Consider the following 19,439-nt stretch of genomic DNA (forward strand, 5'->3'; position numbering starts at 1 on the left):
TGGTTCATTTCTATTGGATAGCCTGACCCTGGAAACTTTAACTCTCATAAAACAGATCTGATAGAAGTAACTCATCTCTTACAAACTCACTAAAATACACGGAGCTTCCTTTATGTCATCTCAGTGGGAGAAAGCATTAAGAGTAACAGGACGATTTAACTGCTTCATTGGGCCTGACTCTGTAAGCATCATGTTCCTTCCTCTGGGGTGAACAAGGATGGCAGACCTGAGCCCCTGCTGCAAAGGCAGTGAGCAGGATTTTGTACAGTCCTGCAGGGAAGCTCAAGAGTATGAGCAAATTCCCCCCGACTTACTCACATCTTCACTAAGGCAAAACCAGATCCTGCTTTATTGTACATTTACTTGACAGTATTTTACATTATACCTTAAACAGAGACATGAAATGGATTCTTTAGTTTAAAATTAATGATCCCCTTATTTAGAAACCCCATACTAGTCTTCTGGGTTTTTTATGGCTTCTTTTTGCTTTAAGACAACTATGTGACATAAAATAAAAGTCAAAAATAAAAAAAAAATAGTAAAGTGCAAGCTCTTTAAAAACATATACAAATTTCATTGTGTGGACTGGTTTTGTGTTTGATGAGCGGTGAATTTACAATAAATCTACATGAATGTATAGTTAATTTATCAATCTCAAATTACATTATTTCTTACTCAATCTTGTCCTGGGCCACTTATGGCTCAAGTAGGAACGATGTGGCCAGTTGTGTATCTGGTCTACCCATGCTCCAAGTGGTTACATGGCTTCTAGGCTGGCCCTGACCTGCATCTGGCTAGCTAGGAGCACAGGCTTAGCGCCACGCTAATAGGATTACATGGCTTCTGGAGAAGACATGGCTTAGGTCCAGCCAGGAAGGACAGGGGAATGCGCATATTAGCTGCACCCATCTGGACAGACAAGTCCTGAGATGCCATACACTGACAACCAGCAACAGACAGCAGATCTATAGGATGACTCGTCTGGACTACGGGGCTATGATCCATATACAAACTCTGTATCGGATGGGTGCGCTGAATTGTGTAACTTCAATCTGGAAGTTACTCTCCCCAGTCCCAATGGAAATGATGGATATCTCAATACTGATATTCCTGTAACTGGTAGCAATGGATCCAAAAAGGATCTTTTTAACATCAACGAGAAGCGAAACCCATGTCTGTTGGAGGGCTGGAGCAGGACTCTTCTTCACACTACTGAGTGCAAACTATCCCATTTTCTAATCTAAAAACCTCTTTCTGCAGATATGTTCCTAGCTGCAAGTTCTTGTGTCAAACTTTCCAGGAACAGCAGGAAAACCAGAATCACCTGCTGAAAGGAACTAACCACGCCTCTTTCTCAGTCAGTTGCATTATTGTTATTTACAAGAGGTAAAATGGTTTCCAAGAATACAAGTGAATGCAATTTTTCTCTTTGTACATAGCTCCCAGGACAATTATGTTTGTTATGCAAGTGCATTTATGAAATATGGGATCCTAAGATAAAAATCTATATCCTGCCCTAGTCAATGGCAGAAATCTTCTGGATTTCAGTGGGCCAGCTGTTGGAGAATGGATTATTTCTTTGTTATAAATTGAATAAATCCATCTGATACAGACTCAGATTTGATTCAGAACATAAGTTATATGGACCACAAGATGCTATTTTAAGGAATTACTTCTGAAATAAGAATACTTAAAAAACATTGTATATCCCCTTTTTTTTTTTTTTTGCAAAATATGTAATGAAGTAGAAGACAATCAGAGAAATAATCCCTTAAAAAACATCCAAACATTATGAATATTCCTAAGCATCTATTTTTTACAGTACTTGGATTAACCACATATTTAACCTACCGCTTTGTGGACCTTCATATCCACACACAACAGTACCATGAGTGACAGTGACCATAAACTACTTCAGAGTAGCATATGTGAAAATTACATGGTAGGTTCATTACCATTACAAACATCAAATGACAGCTAGATAAGCTTCTTTGTCACCCACTGTGCTTTATGCTTCGTGAAGATTATGCCGACAGCCACATCAATTGAATAAAAAAGCAGAGGTATACAGACACAGAGAGCCTGTCTGCACTACAAGAAAGTACTAGCTTTCAGTAAAATAGTTAATTTAAAATACACAGAGCTTTGCTGAAAGATTTTTCCATGTCTACATGTAGTTCCTCAGGAGATCATCCTCATATCACACTTTTTATCACACTTTCATAGCATTTACCCTACAGATTCAAGTATGGGGCTCCTGTGGAGGGAAGCTGGCTTTTTTTTTTTTTTTTTTTGATGCAAAACAGCAAAGACTTGTAGGACTCCAATGGTATTTGTACTAACACACTTCATTCTCTTCTTTATATAAAATGAAGTTAGTGCAGAAAATCTTTAAAACGGATTACAATCTGATCCACAATCCTACTCAAATCCTAGTGGAAATCCCTTCCAAAAATCATGTCCAACATTGGCTCTTTTGAGGTGTGATGGTGCTGCAGAGAGTTGGCTGTTTAACCTGAAGTTGCACTCTTATCTTACTTACCATGTTGCCAGCCTGGTGTTGTCCTGAAAACACTAATCTAGAACAGGATCATAACACTGATTTCTGTATTAATTACTCATTTATGCTTCATAAGGATTATGCAGACAGCAGCATCAATTCAATCAGTGAGCACAGGCATACAGGCAGTGGGAAGAGGCTTCAAGGTCGACCAGCCTGGTGCAGAATTTGGGCAGCTTGCAGGACTAGATCCTTGGTGAAGTAATTCAGAGCTTTGACTGAAGAGAACAGAAATTTAATTTTGACTTGTAGGTGTACAATATTGAGAAATGTTCATGGATCCCGCACTGAAACAGTTATAAACAATGAGAAACACCTTATGCCGGGAAAACTGCTGTCATTGTAAAACAGGAGTGTCCTAACAAGTGGTGTGCATTTTTGGCAGTGCTGACCCTGGGCAGCCTATGGACATGGAATCACTGGGTTGTAGCAGCTCTCGACTGTTCCTTCAGCACTCCAGTTAAAGATTTTCTGACTCCTCCTGCATGGGATAAGGGGCCATGCTTCTCCCTCCATCCCATTCTTCTCTTTTCTCTACCGGCACAGCTGTTGCCTTACAAAGTGCAAGTATCCTGAAACAGTTTACCCCAGCAGTTATGCAGAAAGATGCCTTGGTAAGTATAACCAGCTTTCACAGCCAGGCCCCACAGAAGGCACCACACAACTGAAATCTCTCCTGTTACCTCTGGAGCTGAGCTGCCACTGACCGCAGTTATTCATCCATTTAAATAATGATCTGCCCAGGAGACACAAGGCAGTGGGAACCATGTCTCATTCCTGAGAGGAAAAAATTACTTTTAAAATCTTCCAAGATAAGTAGGTTGATGGGGCAAGCAAACACAGGAAAGAAATGAGTCAGATATGTTTGAAGATAGTATACAAATGTCATTACAGGACACCAGCTCTTAGCCCTACACATAAAATTCTTCCTTCAAGCTGTTGAGGCCAGGTTGGATTGAAATATTCACAGTGCACAATGCTTTCGACCGGTTACTATTTTCTCCCTACCTGCGCTCGGTGGGGCAACGGTCTCTGCTGCTGCTACCCTCACTTTGCAGAGTGCACCAGCTCTCAAGGTCAGTGAGGCTTTTTCCTTTCCAGTGTGGGAGTTACACCATGCTGGCCATGAAGTCATCCAAAAAAAAAAAAAAAAAAAAAAAAAAGAAAGAAAGAAAAAGAAAAAACACTAATATCTTGAACAGAGATCAGACTCTTAGCCTTCCTTGATTTCTTGATTTGAAATGTCAAACAAATGAATACGGGCATCTCTGTATACTGTAAGCACCCACATACCCAGACCTATCGTGATCCTGCACGCATCCTTTTAGATGGCTCGGTCTTATTCTGCTCACTTTGGAAAGGATCGCCTGTTTTGAGCACTGTCATCAGAAATAGAAGTATTTGGTGACTCCTCTGGGAGACATTATACTGTGGAGTCAGCTCTGTATTTTGGGACACCTGTTTCATGTGATCTCAGAATCTGGATTATAGATTCTCTTTTGCAAGTTTGCTGTTCTTGTCAGTGGAGGGCACTGCAGGCATGCATACAGCTGATTTTCCATCGTGTACACCCGCAGAAAGGAGTCCTAAGAGGAGGGCAGCACTATCGCTAAGACAAGTGAGGATTCTGGAGCAATGAAGGATCTTAAATACACTGACAAAATTTTGCTCACAATGAGAGAAGCTCGCACTAAAAAGCACTAAGAAGCAAGAGATGTTGCAAATGTATGGTTAAGATCAAATACTGACTCTGAATGTAGCTAGGACTTCACATCTTAGGACAAGACATGAGTAGCACACATTGTGACTCCTAGTTTTCTTGCTTTCGTTCATTAGTATCTCACTTTTTTATTCATTATATCACATATTAACATTTTAGTAATTTTTAATATGTATTTTTTACTGTTTTCTTTAGCATTGTTTTCTGTCAAGTCCTTACTCTCTAACCAGGTACTGTTATATACAAACACATATAACAGGAAAACAGTAAAGGACAAAGGGGATGAGTGAGAAGCAAACACCATGGACCACAGAAAAACAGACAAGATAAAATGTGCTGAGCCTCTGTTACACAGCTGTGAGCCTGGCTTTGCCATTGTGAGCACAATATGAATACAAAACAATGCTGAAACAGGTCACAGAAATGCACTGAAATTTCATAAACTCTAACTGCACAAAAGATTTAAACAAACAAATGACGATTATCTGAAATAATTTCTTAACACTCATTCCAGTCCCCCCATATTTTTTTTAATCATACAAACTACAGGAAGGATGAACAATTAACTGCTTTCTCCCTCTTTGATTTTTGTTCTAGGTTTGGACATTCTCGTTCTCTCAGGATTTCAGTATAAGAATATTGCATTTTCACTCCTTCCTGGGCTTCCTTAGACATTCACATTTTGAGCAATACTGAAAAAATTTCATGTAGTTTTCCTGCAGCTCCACTATATTTTAATTGTTAGTTTCTTCTACCTAGTTTCAAGATTTATAAGAGCAAATATGAACTGCCCCAGCTTTGTACATCAGCTGGGCATCTCTTCCAGCAATTGCTATATGTAGCTGTGAAGGTCCTTACGCTCCAAGTAATACTGAAAGATAGCCTGTAAAACATATATCCACTTCAGCAATTAGGCTGCCACTTTACAACTACTTATATTTTCTGTATGAAATACTATGCATAAGCACACTAGCCTTCTTCTTCTGGCATGAAAAGGCAAACTCATAATGATAACAGCATCTGAAAGCCATTGGTACTGTTGTTGGTATTGCTGCATTAGAAAAAAAAAGTGTGTTCACATAGTAGTTGTCTGATCTCTCTGCATGCTGTGTTGCTATTAGAGAAGAAAGAGTATCCCCATTCTGGTCTTTGCATGTGAATGCAATGAAAATCTGCACCAGTTACAAAATGGCCAGGCAGCATGGCCCCTTCAGTGTCAGAGCTAGAGTTTCTGGAATCTGAAGAGTTTTGCAAGATGTAATAAACCACCACTAACATCTTGCTGATTGCCTTTACAGACCTGTGATGCAGAGGATCAAAACACTGATGAACTCCCTGGCTTTGCAGAAATCACATCATGTAAGTCCACTTATATGAAGAGATGTGCAAACTCTTCCCTGTCCGAGACTCATGCGCTCGGTATATGCTTTCCACTCAGGAGTTTCAGCAGATAACCAGAAAAATCCCGTACCAGGGTGTGTGGGGGGTGGTGCCTCCACGAAGTCAATATTAGCATTCCCCTTAGATGATGAGAGCTTCAGGAGCTGAGCACACTGTGTGTCTGTGGGTACTGCTACAGAGAATGAGAAGTCTGTGGACACCATAGGCATAGGAGAAGCAGTAGCGTTCACTGTTTCCATGCGTGCACAGCATCTCCAGTAGTGAGCAGTGAGGATGTTCTGCAGCAGACAAAAAAAACACCTCAGTGCAGCTGGACTCAGCCCTTCACGTGTGACTGCACTGTCCAGCAGCGGTCATTCTTCAGCTCTGAGATCCACTCTTTGTATCCCTTTCTTTCTTTCTCTCTTTTAAAATTGAGGCAGAGGAAATTTACAAATCCATGGGTTATTCTCACAGAAGCTTTTTATTGTGGTTTTTTGCCGTTTTATGTTGATGTATATATATATTTTAATAAATATATATGTTTTTTTTTTCTTTTTTTTTTTTCGTTGAGAAACAGCACTTTCCACTAGATGGAGACAGGACACTGGATCACTTTGTCCTCCAGGAGAACACTGACAATCAGGAAGACAAAGTAAAGCCCAAACATGAGAAAGCCCAGGATTTTATTCATCCTCCACTTGCAGAAAGCGATGGAGAGGATGACAAAGAGCAGCATGATGAAGAGGAGGACAATCGCGCAGAACAGACCATTGCTACTGACCGTCACTGGGGCAAAACTGTTAATCACAGCATACAGGAGCCATGGAAGAGGAAGGCTGTTAAGAAACAGAAAAATAAATTTGAAACATTGCAGAGGTACAGAAAGGGGCACTACAAAGTTTCTGAAGGGACTTCAAAATACAACCAGAGGTTTCCTGCATAAAGTGAGGCAGGAAGAGTTTCAACTTTTCTAACAGGTACATAAATCTAATTTGTGAGCTTGCTCATGGTTCTTGGTGAGAACACACAGAATTAAGGCTCCCCAGTCTTCCACCAGTCACACTGGTGAATTATATTTCCCTTGGCTGACACCTGACACTCTGTCTGTAAGGAAGAAGACCCCTTTCATTTGTTTCTGGACTTCAGACCATCTGCAGAACAATCTACTTCCACTCTCTTTCCAAGAGCTTGCAAGACAGGAAGGTGGGTCGCATAAACACATGTCCTTGCCATGAAGAACCAGCACTCTGCGAGGCACTGCCCCCAAAATTTGATCCATGTTTACCGTATAAACCTGTGTTAAAAAGTGAACTTAAACTAAATTCCAGCTTAATTTCTATTTCTGTATTTGCTGTCATTGCACTTCTCATTTCTGATGCCACAGAATGAAGCAACATCCCTCTGGAAGATGTCAAGCTGAAATAAATATTTAAGCCAATGACTGGAGCTTAGCAGGCTTAGAAAGCATGAAGAGAGCTGTCAGAAGCTCAAACTTTGAATAAGCAGCTCAAGAGAGAATAATTTATTACAGCCTCAGTACCAACTAGATCAGCCTACAGCTCAACTGTGCCATTTCTGTTGTAAATATGCCAGGTCTAGCGGACTGGATCAGGAAAACATCTCCATCAGCAGAAAGACTAAAAATTTTAAGAAACATAACACAGCATTGCAAAAGAGAAAAGTTTTGTCATGTGCCCTAAGTACTCTAAGTTGAAGCACATGGTAGTGAATAATGTTTAATATACTTCGCAGATCTACTGCTTAAAGATGTTATTTCAAACACTTCATGCTTCTGGATTAGTATAAAAAGGCAGCCAAAGGTGTGTCCAAAGGTCCTGCCATTAGCTAACAGACAGAGTAAAAAAGCCATTTACTATCCACTCTAACTTCGGGATCCCTTTTTGTACATGTATAGTTGCATATTTTCAGCAGTGAAAACCATGATCTGATCTACACTAGGCTGTTTGAGACTACGACTATGACTATGACTAGACCTGTTCTTCTGCATGTGTTATAGCAAGAAACCACCAAAGATGGAGAAACTGAGAGTATGGACATGATTCTCAGTGCCTCTGTGTCAAAGATGAGAATGAGGGAAGAAAGACAGACTTTTTTTTTTCAGTATATTTCCTGCACATTTTTGGAACACTGAGGCAACATTTCTGATCTAGCTTGGTCTCAAAAGGTCAAAACAGAATCTGAATTCCAACTGCATGCCACACATCATTATCCTAGAGCTGCCGTGAAGCAGTGAAGTGTAAATAGCACAATTCTGCACAATCTTATGTTGCTTCACATTGTCAGAGCTATACAAAGGGCCCTTTGTGTTAACAGAGAATTGGTTTGTAATTTGGGGCTTGCCAGGTGTATAAAAAAATCACATGTCAACACCAGCCTAAACGAGCTACACAAGACAATGACATTCCATTTTTATTGAAACAAACACGCTGAATACTGCAGAGGCAATGAATTCTTCCCGATCAGCATTTATAAAGCAAGCTCTGGTATAAGCACAATGAGCGGTAACATGCTCAAACAACAGCAACCTGACAAAATCATAAAAAGCCTCAGAAATTCCTTCTTGGAACCATGCTCTTGCACACTTTTTAAAGTGCAATTCACTTGCCTAGGCAGCTCTGCAATGTATCAAAGAGAGAATTAAGCAACAAATTTGTAACAATTCTGTCATGCAAATATCTGTAAACCTCTGAGCACCTGAAATAGTAACATCCATTGCACATTTGCATTACTCTCCTTTTTAAGCATCAAGGGCAGAAAATTGTTCTAAGTAACGTCTTGGCAAAACCACGGCCACATACTAAGAACAAAAGACATGTTAAAACAGACACAATTTTCCTGCTGAAGAACTTACCCCACTGTGATGTCAAATATGTTGCTTCCAACAGAACTGGATACAGCCATGTCCCCCAGACCTTTACGTGCTACAATAACACTGGTAATAAGGTCAGGAATGGATGTGCCAGCAGCTAGAATAGTCAATCCCATGATTTCTTCGCTGATACCAATGGTCTCTCCAACCTAAAAGGGTTTAAGCAAAACCAGCAAAAAAGTCCTGTGGTGAAGAAATACTTTCTGCTGTAAACCTGTTTAACCAGGAATATTATCTTGGAGCTTGATGACTAGCTGGGAGAATACAAGCAAGATTGCAGAATTACTCCTTTTCACAGATTTCCACATGTTTCAGGAGAAAGATAAGATTGTCAGATAGAATCAGTAGGTATTGACAAGTGGTGGCTGATGGCTCTGATGCTACCAGAATGATCAAGTCCTGTGCTCACGACAACCACAGCTCTCTGAACTACTTTCCATTTCCTGAGTAGTGATTTACTTCACCCATGGCTGCAGCTCCTAACATAAAGCACTACTCAGCATGAGATAGGTGATGGACTCTAACTTTAAATTATCTCTCGCAGTGCAAAACACAATAGAGGGCTTGTATTTTGTACCAGTATCACCTCCTTACCTGATGTGCCCACCAGACCATTAAGTAAGAAAAAAATGCAATCCAGCTGATAGAGCCAAAAAACGTGATAGGAAAAAATTTTCTTGACCTCTGAAACAGAAACAAAGAGAAACAATGAACAGCTATGTTAAGGGCTGACGTGTATGTTATGAACAGCTATGTTAAGGGCTGTACTCTTATTTGCTTGTCAAAATGAGAGTGGCCTCTCATCTTTTCTGATCACCTGTTCTGACCAACTATTCTGATCCTCAACAGGTGATAAAAATAAATGTCAAGAATGGTAAGAAACTAACTCCCTACCCTAGCATATACTTACCTATGCCTCATTCTTTCAACCTCTTCAGTGGTAAAAGAACACCTCCTTACAACTTACACGATGAATGGCAAGTTTTGGGTTGTCATTTGTATCCTATTCTATTATGCCACAGTTTGCATATGTGTTTAGCTGTATAGTGGTTTGACTTTTACATTTATTAAACACTTCATGCTTATTCAGAAAGAATGTTTTCATATTCCTAAAACAGGTACCCATACCCTTCATTCATGTATCAATAACTTTGTGCAACACCTTTCAGAGCATAACAAAGGCTGCCATATGTACAGCTAAAAAATACACATCTAAAATTTAGTAGGACATTTAGTTTTCTTGAGAAAACAACCCACTTTCTCAATTAGAACAGAAGATACATTAAGCACATATTTGCCATGCTTTGTTTCGTAGAGAAGTTGGTTGTAAAAACATGTAAAACACAGTTTGAGGCCGTCAATGAATTAAAAAATCTATATAACACCAAAGTAACTTAATTTTCATTTTCAGTGTCTCCTTTACTAATGCCAAATTTTGAATAGATTGCATTCTTGCAGCCAATGAATAGGTTATATTCAGATTAATGATTTGTTTTCATTTCTGTTCTTTCCAGTCTCTTGTATCATCCATATTTCCTATTGGCTAGCTAGATCTATGTACAAATAGAGATCAAGTTAAGTACTAAAGGAAGGAGACATGACTGTAGTACTTTACCAGACAACCACTGTCTAAATCAAATTAGTGTTTAAAATGAAATTTGTGCTGTGGATGGATGCTACCAGTCTTGACTGAAATCACGATCTTTACGGGCATCGACCTTCTGAATGCATATCCTCACCCCAAATGACTTCCGACGTGCCACTCGCAGTCCTACAAATTTTCATGAATAACCAATAGGACTGCTTGTGGAAGTCATACAGCTTTCAAATACTTGTTCCAGCTACTGCTCGATCCTGCACTGCCTTTTCCTGTGAAGTCCTCACTAAATCCACTTCCACTTTTTGCTCTGCAAGGGCCTCTAGAATTACTGGGCAGCACACCATGCCTGCGCCCCTCTCCACTGCAGGACATGCGCCTGCTGCACCAGGAGACTCATGAGCCTGTGGGTCATTCCTAGGTGTTTTGGGAGCAGACAGGACTGCAGGGCTTTCCCTGAACATGACTTTTGGAGACAAAATACTCTTTGGTTTTTGCCACTTCAGCTTGCTCAAGCCATGATAAAGCCCTCTTTTTTTCGGGAGTTTACAGAACTGCAGAGCCAGCTTTTCTTGTATAGCAGACACAAGAGGCATTTATACGGGACAGCAGTGGTTGTGGACTAAGAGGTGGCCAGTGCATTGGGCTGGCCATTAGAGCTGGCCAAGCAGGAATGACGCGGCCTTTTGCCAGCTGAACCCGAAAAGAGTGAGGCCGGTCCACAGCTCATTGACATAGTGTAGACCTTTTCTGCTGATGTAAATGGAATGAGATCAGGTCACTACTGACAGGAAAAAGGTAAAGTCAGCAATGGCAATTGTGCACACTCATCTACAGGATGGGACGATTAAAAGGTCGGTTGGTATCTGCTCGAGCAGCCGGTGCAGCTGCAGGCTGTGCTACAGAACGCTTACTCACTCCCTGTGGGCACTTTGCGTAATGCTAAATGCCCTTCTGCAAACTGAGTTCGTAAACATTGACTAACGGTTCCACAGCTGAATATACATGGGAACACACATCAAAGATGGTACAGATTTAACAACAATCCCAAACCCACTCACATATAAATAAATAACTGAACTTCTGTTGCAGTAAGAAAATAATTCCAGTAGGTGTTTTAAATGAATGATCTTTAAATATAGCCATAAATAGTCACAGTGGCACCTGGAAACATCCTTTTCATATAAATTCAAGTCACAAGCACTGTCCCTAGAATTGCCCAGAGTACTTTGGCTGATCTGTGTCTTAACTGCTTCTTAAATCTTTAGAGAGCAAAGAGAGATACTTTTTCAAAACTGAGTTCTAAATTTTTATCATATGAGAAAATCTGATGAGCTTCTGATGTTTAAACCTACTCAGATGGACTTTTAATTTTAAAACGAAAACTTTACACACACTGGGGGACAGAAGACCTTAGCCTGAAAAGGAACACAATTTGAAAGGAATACAAAGATGGCTGTTAAAATAGTGATCTGACACCAGTGGGAGCAGAACCGAGTCTGGAAGGGAAAAATTAATCTAAGCAGCAATTTCCTGTTTTTTAAACTAAATAGCTAGCACTTCTATTTCACCATTCTCAGTAGCCAACTCTTTCAACTTGCAATATTTTTTGTTTTCCTTGTAAAAATTGGGATTTTCTGGCAACACATATCCTGAATAAGATGATGAAGCAATAAGCTTGTTGCAGCTGGTCACAAAATCTACAGAGTACCTCACAGCAATGAAATTCGAATAATCACTATGCAACACTCAAGATATAAACATACACTGGCTTATGTAAAACAGAGCTGTACTGGCCAGTAATAGCTCTCTGTGTAATTATATGCACCAAATAGTTCTTGCAAAATAACGAGACATTGCCTACTTGAGTCAGACACCCACAGAATTCGGATGGCTAAGAACTACGAGTCAGTAACTTTGCAGCATGTGTATTCCTAACCTGTCTTCACCAACCCTCTCCCAGTAAAATTAACTGATAAGCAGCAGTTCAAGATTAAGAGTACTTTAGTAGATTTAACAGTTTAATTATCTAATTTTAAAGGGGTAACCTTTAAACTCAAAAAGAGGAAAATTTAAAGCCTGTACATATTACAGGTGATGAAATGGCCAGAATGGACTCCATAACTGCTGCTATGTAATTTGCATATAGATTCAATTTTTAAAAAGCGGTAATGAGAATGCTTTTTTGGATGCTGGATTTTATTTCATGAGTATAGTAATAAACATGCTTCTTTTCTAACTAATGACAGTATTCTTTCGAGATTTATCTCATTGCAACTCCCTAGCTCTTGGAAATATACAGAGCTGCCTATTCCAAGCATTTTCCTGGAAGAATTAGTCCGAGACAGCAGACAGCAGTACTTCTCTCCACCTTTTCTGGTAGCTGTTGTGATGGTTGCCTTGTAAAGACAGACAGACAAGTTTATTACCAGTTGGTTCTGTTGTGGTCATGGTAACAGACAAATGAGAAAAGCCACGGCTCATTCAGTTCATATGCTATTTTCTTTTAACAAAAGAGAAATAATTTTGTAGTTTCACTGTAGAATGGCTGGATAGGTACTGTTCCTATCTATCAGCAATCTTAAGGACATTTTTCTTGGTACATTTCTGGTTGATTTCATGCCAGTGTCTGAAAAACAGGACTTGAAGTAGCAAGAATGATCCAAGTATGAAGGTTCTCTTCTAAGAGCCTGATTCTGAAAGATAGTGAGTGGTCAATAATTTGCAAAGTAACTGTCTTATTTTAGCCAGTATTATTACCAGCATCTTTACCTTAACTTGTATGAATCATATGGTTGTCTCATACATAAATTTATCTGCATTGTAAGCTTTGATTTTCCTTTCACACTTGACAGTGCTTAAATCTGATTACTCAGAACCTGCTCCTGTAACTGGATCTGTGCAGGAACATCTTGTCCTTGTCCCCTTGGTAACAGTGCATCTCTGTCTGGCAACAAGAGTTCATGTAAGTTGTACCTCTTCATGAGTAATGGGAATTTGCAGAGATACAATGAACAGCTCCGTATGGGTCCAGTGAGCCATTTTTCTGACCTGTAACCCAAAGCTATGGACAGTGCAGTATGGTTATAGCAAAAGAGATGGTGCTCAGTATCTGCCACTGACCCACTGGGCCACCTTGGTCACGTCATTTTCCTTTCAGTCTTTCAATATCCTTTACTGCAGGAGGTGGACAGTTACGTTGTGGCCTTTACAGAGCCGCTGGGAAAATAAGCTTCTGGGTCTCATGGAACTAAATATAGCTTGATATAGTACAAATAAATGCAGTCAAACCATCTCCATTATGTGGAGATAAAATACACTTTAGAAAAGAGACTCTAGCAGGAAAGAAGAACTCATTTTTGAAAAGTGGACACCCACAGAAGAATCCTTTGACAGCAATATTAAAAGTAAGCAGCTTGTCCTACCAATACAGCCTGTTACCTCTTCTGTTATTACTACATGTAATTACAAACTACATTTCTTTTATCTCTGTATAAAAACCTATTCCTTTCAGTGAAATTTTAAAATTCTGTTGCCCACCATATATCTGGCATATACAACTGTGTTTATCTTTTGTGTGACGGCAGGGTATTTTAGCTGTAGGATGTCAGCATGCCACTTCTGTTGTGAACAATACTAGTGTTAATAATCACACCCACCACACGGCTGCACACAGCTTCTTGAGACATTCACTTTCCAAAACGATCATTGCAACAACTGTTCTCGTGTGTACAGTACAGAACATTGGATAAGGCTACATGTCTATTGATGTTAACTTTAGATTTTCAAAATTCAAAATTACGCACATACTTACTTCTTAACAGTACTTGCTAATTTTGGGCCAGATTATGAAAAAAAAATTAAAGGGGTGGTTTTGAATTATAAAAGGAGGTCATAAATACAGGAAAAAATCAATCTTGAAATTCATGTAGAATGCTCTCTATGTTACTAAACAAAAAGTGTTTACCAGAGTAATTTTAAACCTTTAAGAAAAGAAAGATTAAAGATTGGAAAGGAAAATGTCAGTTTATATCCCTTGAGAAACCTTTATCTAAAAAAAAATCAGAGGTCGTATTTTGGTTTGTTTCTTGCACTGAATTGCCATTTTTCAGTGTGTGGGATTGGAAAGTTTTTCAGTGCACGTGAGAAGGAAAAAAGAACTCAGAGTGTTGATTTATGACCTCACAAGCTGTGCATCCCTGTCTTGCAGCAGTTTTAAATCTATTTTTGATCCAGAAAGGAAAAGAGATTAAGACACTACTAAAGGATTTTTTCAGCTCTTGACTTTTTTTCTTTTACTTTCCATGAGCCTCCCCAGTCAGATCTACTTGTATAAGTGAATATAAAAGTGGTAAGACATGATAAGTTGTCACAATAAGTCATTTGCATTAATAATCAGACATACATTACTTCAAACTGTGCTTGGGACAAAACGAGTAAGTATTTCACACTTAGAAGGAGCAATGGATCTGCTTCTTGTATGAAAATTAAAAAATAATGAGTAGAAGACAAAGATCTAGTAAAACATGAATTTAAGAGAAATGTGTATCATTATTTTGGAGCCACAGAGAAAATTTAGACAGTCTGAAATCTTTCCAGTCATATCCTTTAGGGCACTGCAGCTGAACAGGCTTCCTCAGCACTTATATGATATTCAGTGTCGATCTAGAGATGTAGATGTGAAGCGCTGAAAGAGGATTTAAGAGTTTTCACTTTGCGTCATAAAATGTTAGTGAATATGAATGGCAATCTTTATGGAGCTATTACCAACCCATTGCACATAAGCACCCATTTGAAGATTTGAAGACTGATGTTGTGACCTCTTGTTCAAATAAGAAACTATTAAAAAAAGTTAGCTCTATTTTTACATAAATCCACCAGAGTCCCTTTTTGGCACTTAGCTTGTTGTGGAGAACATACTGACTTACACCAACAGTTACTTACAGGTTTTCTGACATCTGGGAGGGAAGCCCACAGTGGAAAAACAATGGGTAATACCAGAAGGTATGTGAGCTGCTTTCGTAGGGTGTCAGGCCAGGCTAGGCTGAGAGGCTGGTCCTCATCCTCTTCGTTCTGCAAGAAAAGCCACAGTGAGCAGAATACTGAAGCGGATGAATGAGGTTAGGGAGTCTATTTAAAGAAGAGCCCCCAGTACTGTGCTGAGTTTTAGTAAGAACCCAGAGGGTGTGAAAACAGTGCATTAATACCACACCTACCTAACAACATTAGCTAGGACACAGTAAAAAGATTTTGGACAGACTATGAGGTATGACAGCGATGCTGGTCCCTTGGGATGCCAGGAGCAGTGTCGTGCCTTTTCCCTGGAGGGGAACGTTATGCCCCTGATATGTCTTCCTACAGGCTCTCCCCTGGGAGAGGGGGCCCCTGGGATGTAGGCTAGTCTAGTCACGGATCAAAACTGGTCTGGACTGCATCAAGTCTGGCCACATAGATAGAGATAGGGATAGAGATAGAGATGGAGATGATAGAGACAGAGAGTGTGTGTGTATACACACACAAACACATATGTGTATATAAATAGAACTACATATATATGTGCATATATATGTATACATCTATCTAAGTTTTAAAGCTTTTGTGAGCAACTTTAAAAGTTACTATTTAAGACAGAGATATATATACACACACACTTACATATACATATATATATATATGTATTTTCTTGTTCATAGGGTAATTCAGGCTGGCAGGGACCTGAGGAGCTCCACTGCCCAGCCAGGGAGGATAGACAGGGCTGCTCAGGGCTCTGCCCAGTCAAGCTGTGAATCACCAAGGATGGAGAATGACCAGCCTCCTTGGGCTACGGCTCCACAGCTGGGCTGTCCTCACGGGGAAAAGGCTTCTTCTTATCTCCAGCTTCAGCCTCTCATGTTCAGATCAGCCACAACAGTCGTCTTAACAAACCAGTGCTAAAACTACAGGAAAGACATTCCTCTCCTATTCATTTAGCTGATTTTCACATCAATTTCTAGTCTATTTTTATGTGCATACTGTTCACTTGTCATCTCTATTACACAGTAGGTGTATAGGGACCTTCTCCCACACCAAAAAAAAAGTTTTTGGCTGCCACACACTTCTCTTTCCTTAGATTGCTTCTGCTAACAAAATGGAGCCTGCTCAGACTGCCACAGAAAGAAAGCAAAGTGAGCACGACTCAGCTTTTTGGGTGTATGTATTAAAACAACTTTTAAACTTTTAAGATAGGCAGACAATGTCTCCAGAACTGCATATGGATCTAACTTATACCACAGAATAAGACAACAGAAAAAATGGCCTAAATGGTTCTTTTACATAGATGTGTGTAATGCAAATCCTATTAAGCCTGTGCAAAGATTCCTCGAGACCTCAGTGAAAGCTAAAGAAGCTTGAAGAAGAGTACCTGGTGAAAACTGTGTTGGTTTGAGAGCATGAGAGGTACAAAACTACTTCTTCATGTAGTGTTCTTGTTTTCTTCTTTTGCAGAAAGATAATAATTGAGAACTCAGTCCTTTCTGCAGCATGCAAGTTACTCTTCCCATACATTTATAACACAGGTTTCTTGTCAGTTATTGCCCTATCTTAAGATTGGTTACATAAATCTTACGACAGTGTTATAAGAAGCAGTCATTTGAATGACCACATCAGTTATTTTTTTTTCTAGGCAAAAGAGTTATTAATGAAATGTCACCATATGCTGGTATTGTTCATAACATTTTCTACTTACTGCTAATTTTGATCGAAGAACCGGTCTTTATTATTCCCCCATTATGAACTCCGGAATCAAGCCCGACTCTTAGCTCAGGTGTCTGTATCACCTGACACCGATGGGCTGGAAGCAAATCCCTATTTAGCTCTTGACACACTGACAGGCTGCAGTTAGTTTGACAGTTATGTGTTGATGTCAACAGAAGACAATATTTTGTTAACCTCTACACTTTGTGAAACTTCCCATGTTGCACGATTTAAGATGACAGTAAAGCGAACAGGTCATGATAGGTATAATCATAAAAATATTTCAAAAAAGTACATAGGCACAATTTGTCACACTCCACATAGTACTTACGAGGCTCCTGATCAGCTTAAGAGGCTAGCTTTTTCCTTTAGCTTTCAGCTCTTTACCAAAGTGGGCAGACGATCTGTACTTCACTAATGCAATCTATCAAAGCCTGACCTTTGGGGGACTGAGCTGGTGCGGAAGTTTCTGGGGCTACTTCCTAAAAACCAGATCCATTCCTTTTCCATTTTGGTAGATGCTGCTGGGATGGGAAAATCAATCTGAGATGGATGCTCAGCTTTGAAATATGATGACTGATGTTGAATTTGAGCACAGAAGGACCAGTTGAAGGGTTGCCTAGGTAACTCTTTCTGAGTGGTCGTGTATAATTCAAGCAGCAGACTCAGCTTGAATAAAGCTCCATAAATGACTGCTTTATAAACAGCACTGAGTGATAAAGTACTTCCCAAATTGCCATCTTTAGAGATTAGCCATGATTAACAACTATATTTAACCACAACAAAAACTTTACGTTAGTCTGAGGTTGAGTCTGCAAAATATATAGAAATTAATACCTGAGATGATTCATGCCGTACTGTACCAGGACACAACGTACTTCAACACTGGGCCTCATTCTGGTCTCATGTCCATGCCACGAGCACGAGCACATGGGTGACATGAGTGGCTGTAGCAAACAACCACAAAGAATTACATTTGGAGATTGCCAGATGTCTCCTGAGAAACCTTGATCCATCTGTTTGAGATCTTTCCACCTTCAGGTTGTACTGCCTCATCCCTCTGCCCAAGACAACTATCCCCAAAACATAAGGCCAAACTCGAGCTCACAGTGCAGCAGGGCAAAACCATTTTCTCACTAGTTTGCTCCAGGATGTATTACAGATGCTACAGATTGGATCTCCCTTTCCCACTTTGTAAATCAGAATGACCATTTGAAAATCAAATGCTGACCTTCCAAAAATCAGTGGAAGTAACGAAGTTCAATGTATTTGTAAATCTAGTCTCCATTAATTTCAAAGCAATGCTGAACTATCCACTGAGGTTGAAGATACAAAAGGGAAATAATTTTGGCAGCTATAAAATCACACAAATGTGAATGTCATGCTCTGGACTAAGCAGCAGTGATACGAAATGACTCATCACAGATTTATGACAGAGAATGCGTGCACTGTCTCTGGCTCCAGCCTATCTGCAACGCAGATATGCATTCTCACAGTCTGTAAAAAATAATACTGAAACTACAGTTTTTATTTATTTTAGTCTTTATGACAAAAACTCAGTACTTGCAATGTTCAGCATGATTCTCTTCTGTAATGCTAAGAAGAAAAACACAATGATAATATGATATACACACTGGAATTCAGCTGCCTAAACACATATATGGTGGTACCATTTTAGATACCTTCTGATATCCCACTTAGCCTCCACATGCTCCATCAGATGTGGAGAATACTCTATTCATTTATGACATACCTGCCACCACTATGCAAAAATCTCCACTTCTCTAGATCAGCACAGGTGGTACTACCTACCCATCTATAGGCAAAATGAATCCTACCCAAAAACTCATTCCCTGCGATAACTCTGTAACCAGCTTTAAAGACACCGGACTGAACAGATGGGAAAGCTGCATTAGCTGACATTATTAACTCTGATGATAATCCAATATCTACACAAAGTTTCACGTGAACCTAAACTTAACTGCTGTCACAAAAACACAGTCAAGTAAAACCTGAATTTGTACAGGCAAGCATGGTTCTTCTACATTTGCAAGTCCATTTTGGTGACTTGTCTGGAAGGACTGTCATACACTAATGAACATATAACATAGAACTGAACAGTTTACTGATATTAATACAAATAGCATTAATTCTAAGTGGTCTAGACAGTCATCAAACATATCAATACCGTTCCTGACAGAAATGACTGGCATCAGTATCACTTGCGCTTAACCAGCGTGATAATCAGAAGACTTTTTCCTAGGCCTCATTTAAAGGCTGATGTCTGGAAGATAATAAGTGATTTGAGGGAGGTGGGAGAGGATAAAGTAGTGTAAAATTTCTACTGTTTTTTTACAGTATAGTAAGACTGACTGGACTAAGAAGATAGAAACTGTCATATTAAGTCACACCAAAGGGAGCATTTACACCAGTATCTTGCTTCTGGCAATGGTCAGACATGGGCACTCTGGGAGGAAGTATTGGAATATTGTTCTTTTTTCATCTTCCACAAATTCATAGAATTACAGAATCATTTAGGCTGGAAAAGACCTTTAAA

General features: G+C 39.6%; 1 protein-coding gene across 2 annotated transcripts in view; it reads right to left on the minus strand.

Annotated features, from left to right (window-relative positions):
• Window positions 1–6,194: 6,194 nt before the first annotated feature.
• Window positions 6,195–19,439, minus strand: part of SLC24A2 (solute carrier family 24 member 2) — a 111,580-nt gene continuing 98,335 nt past the window's right edge. For both annotated transcript variants that reach the window (XM_086770253.1, XM_086770252.1), the window contains 4 exons: window positions 15,095–15,223; window positions 9,148–9,237; window positions 8,536–8,702; window positions 6,195–6,499 (listed from right to left, as the gene is read on the minus strand). In XM_086770253.1, the coding sequence (XP_086626379.1) occupies window positions 6,250–6,499; window positions 8,536–8,702; window positions 9,148–9,237; window positions 15,095–15,223 (636 nt within the window). In that variant the 3' untranslated portion in view covers window positions 6,195–6,249. The remainder of the gene's footprint in view (window positions 6,500–8,535; window positions 8,703–9,147; window positions 9,238–15,094; window positions 15,224–19,439) is intronic.

Source organism: Chlamydotis macqueenii, chromosome Z (assembly GCF_036417535.1).
Source record: "Chlamydotis macqueenii isolate bChlMac1 chromosome Z, bChlMac1.mat, whole genome shotgun sequence".
NCBI lineage: Eukaryota > Metazoa > Chordata > Aves > Otidiformes > Otididae > Chlamydotis > Chlamydotis macqueenii.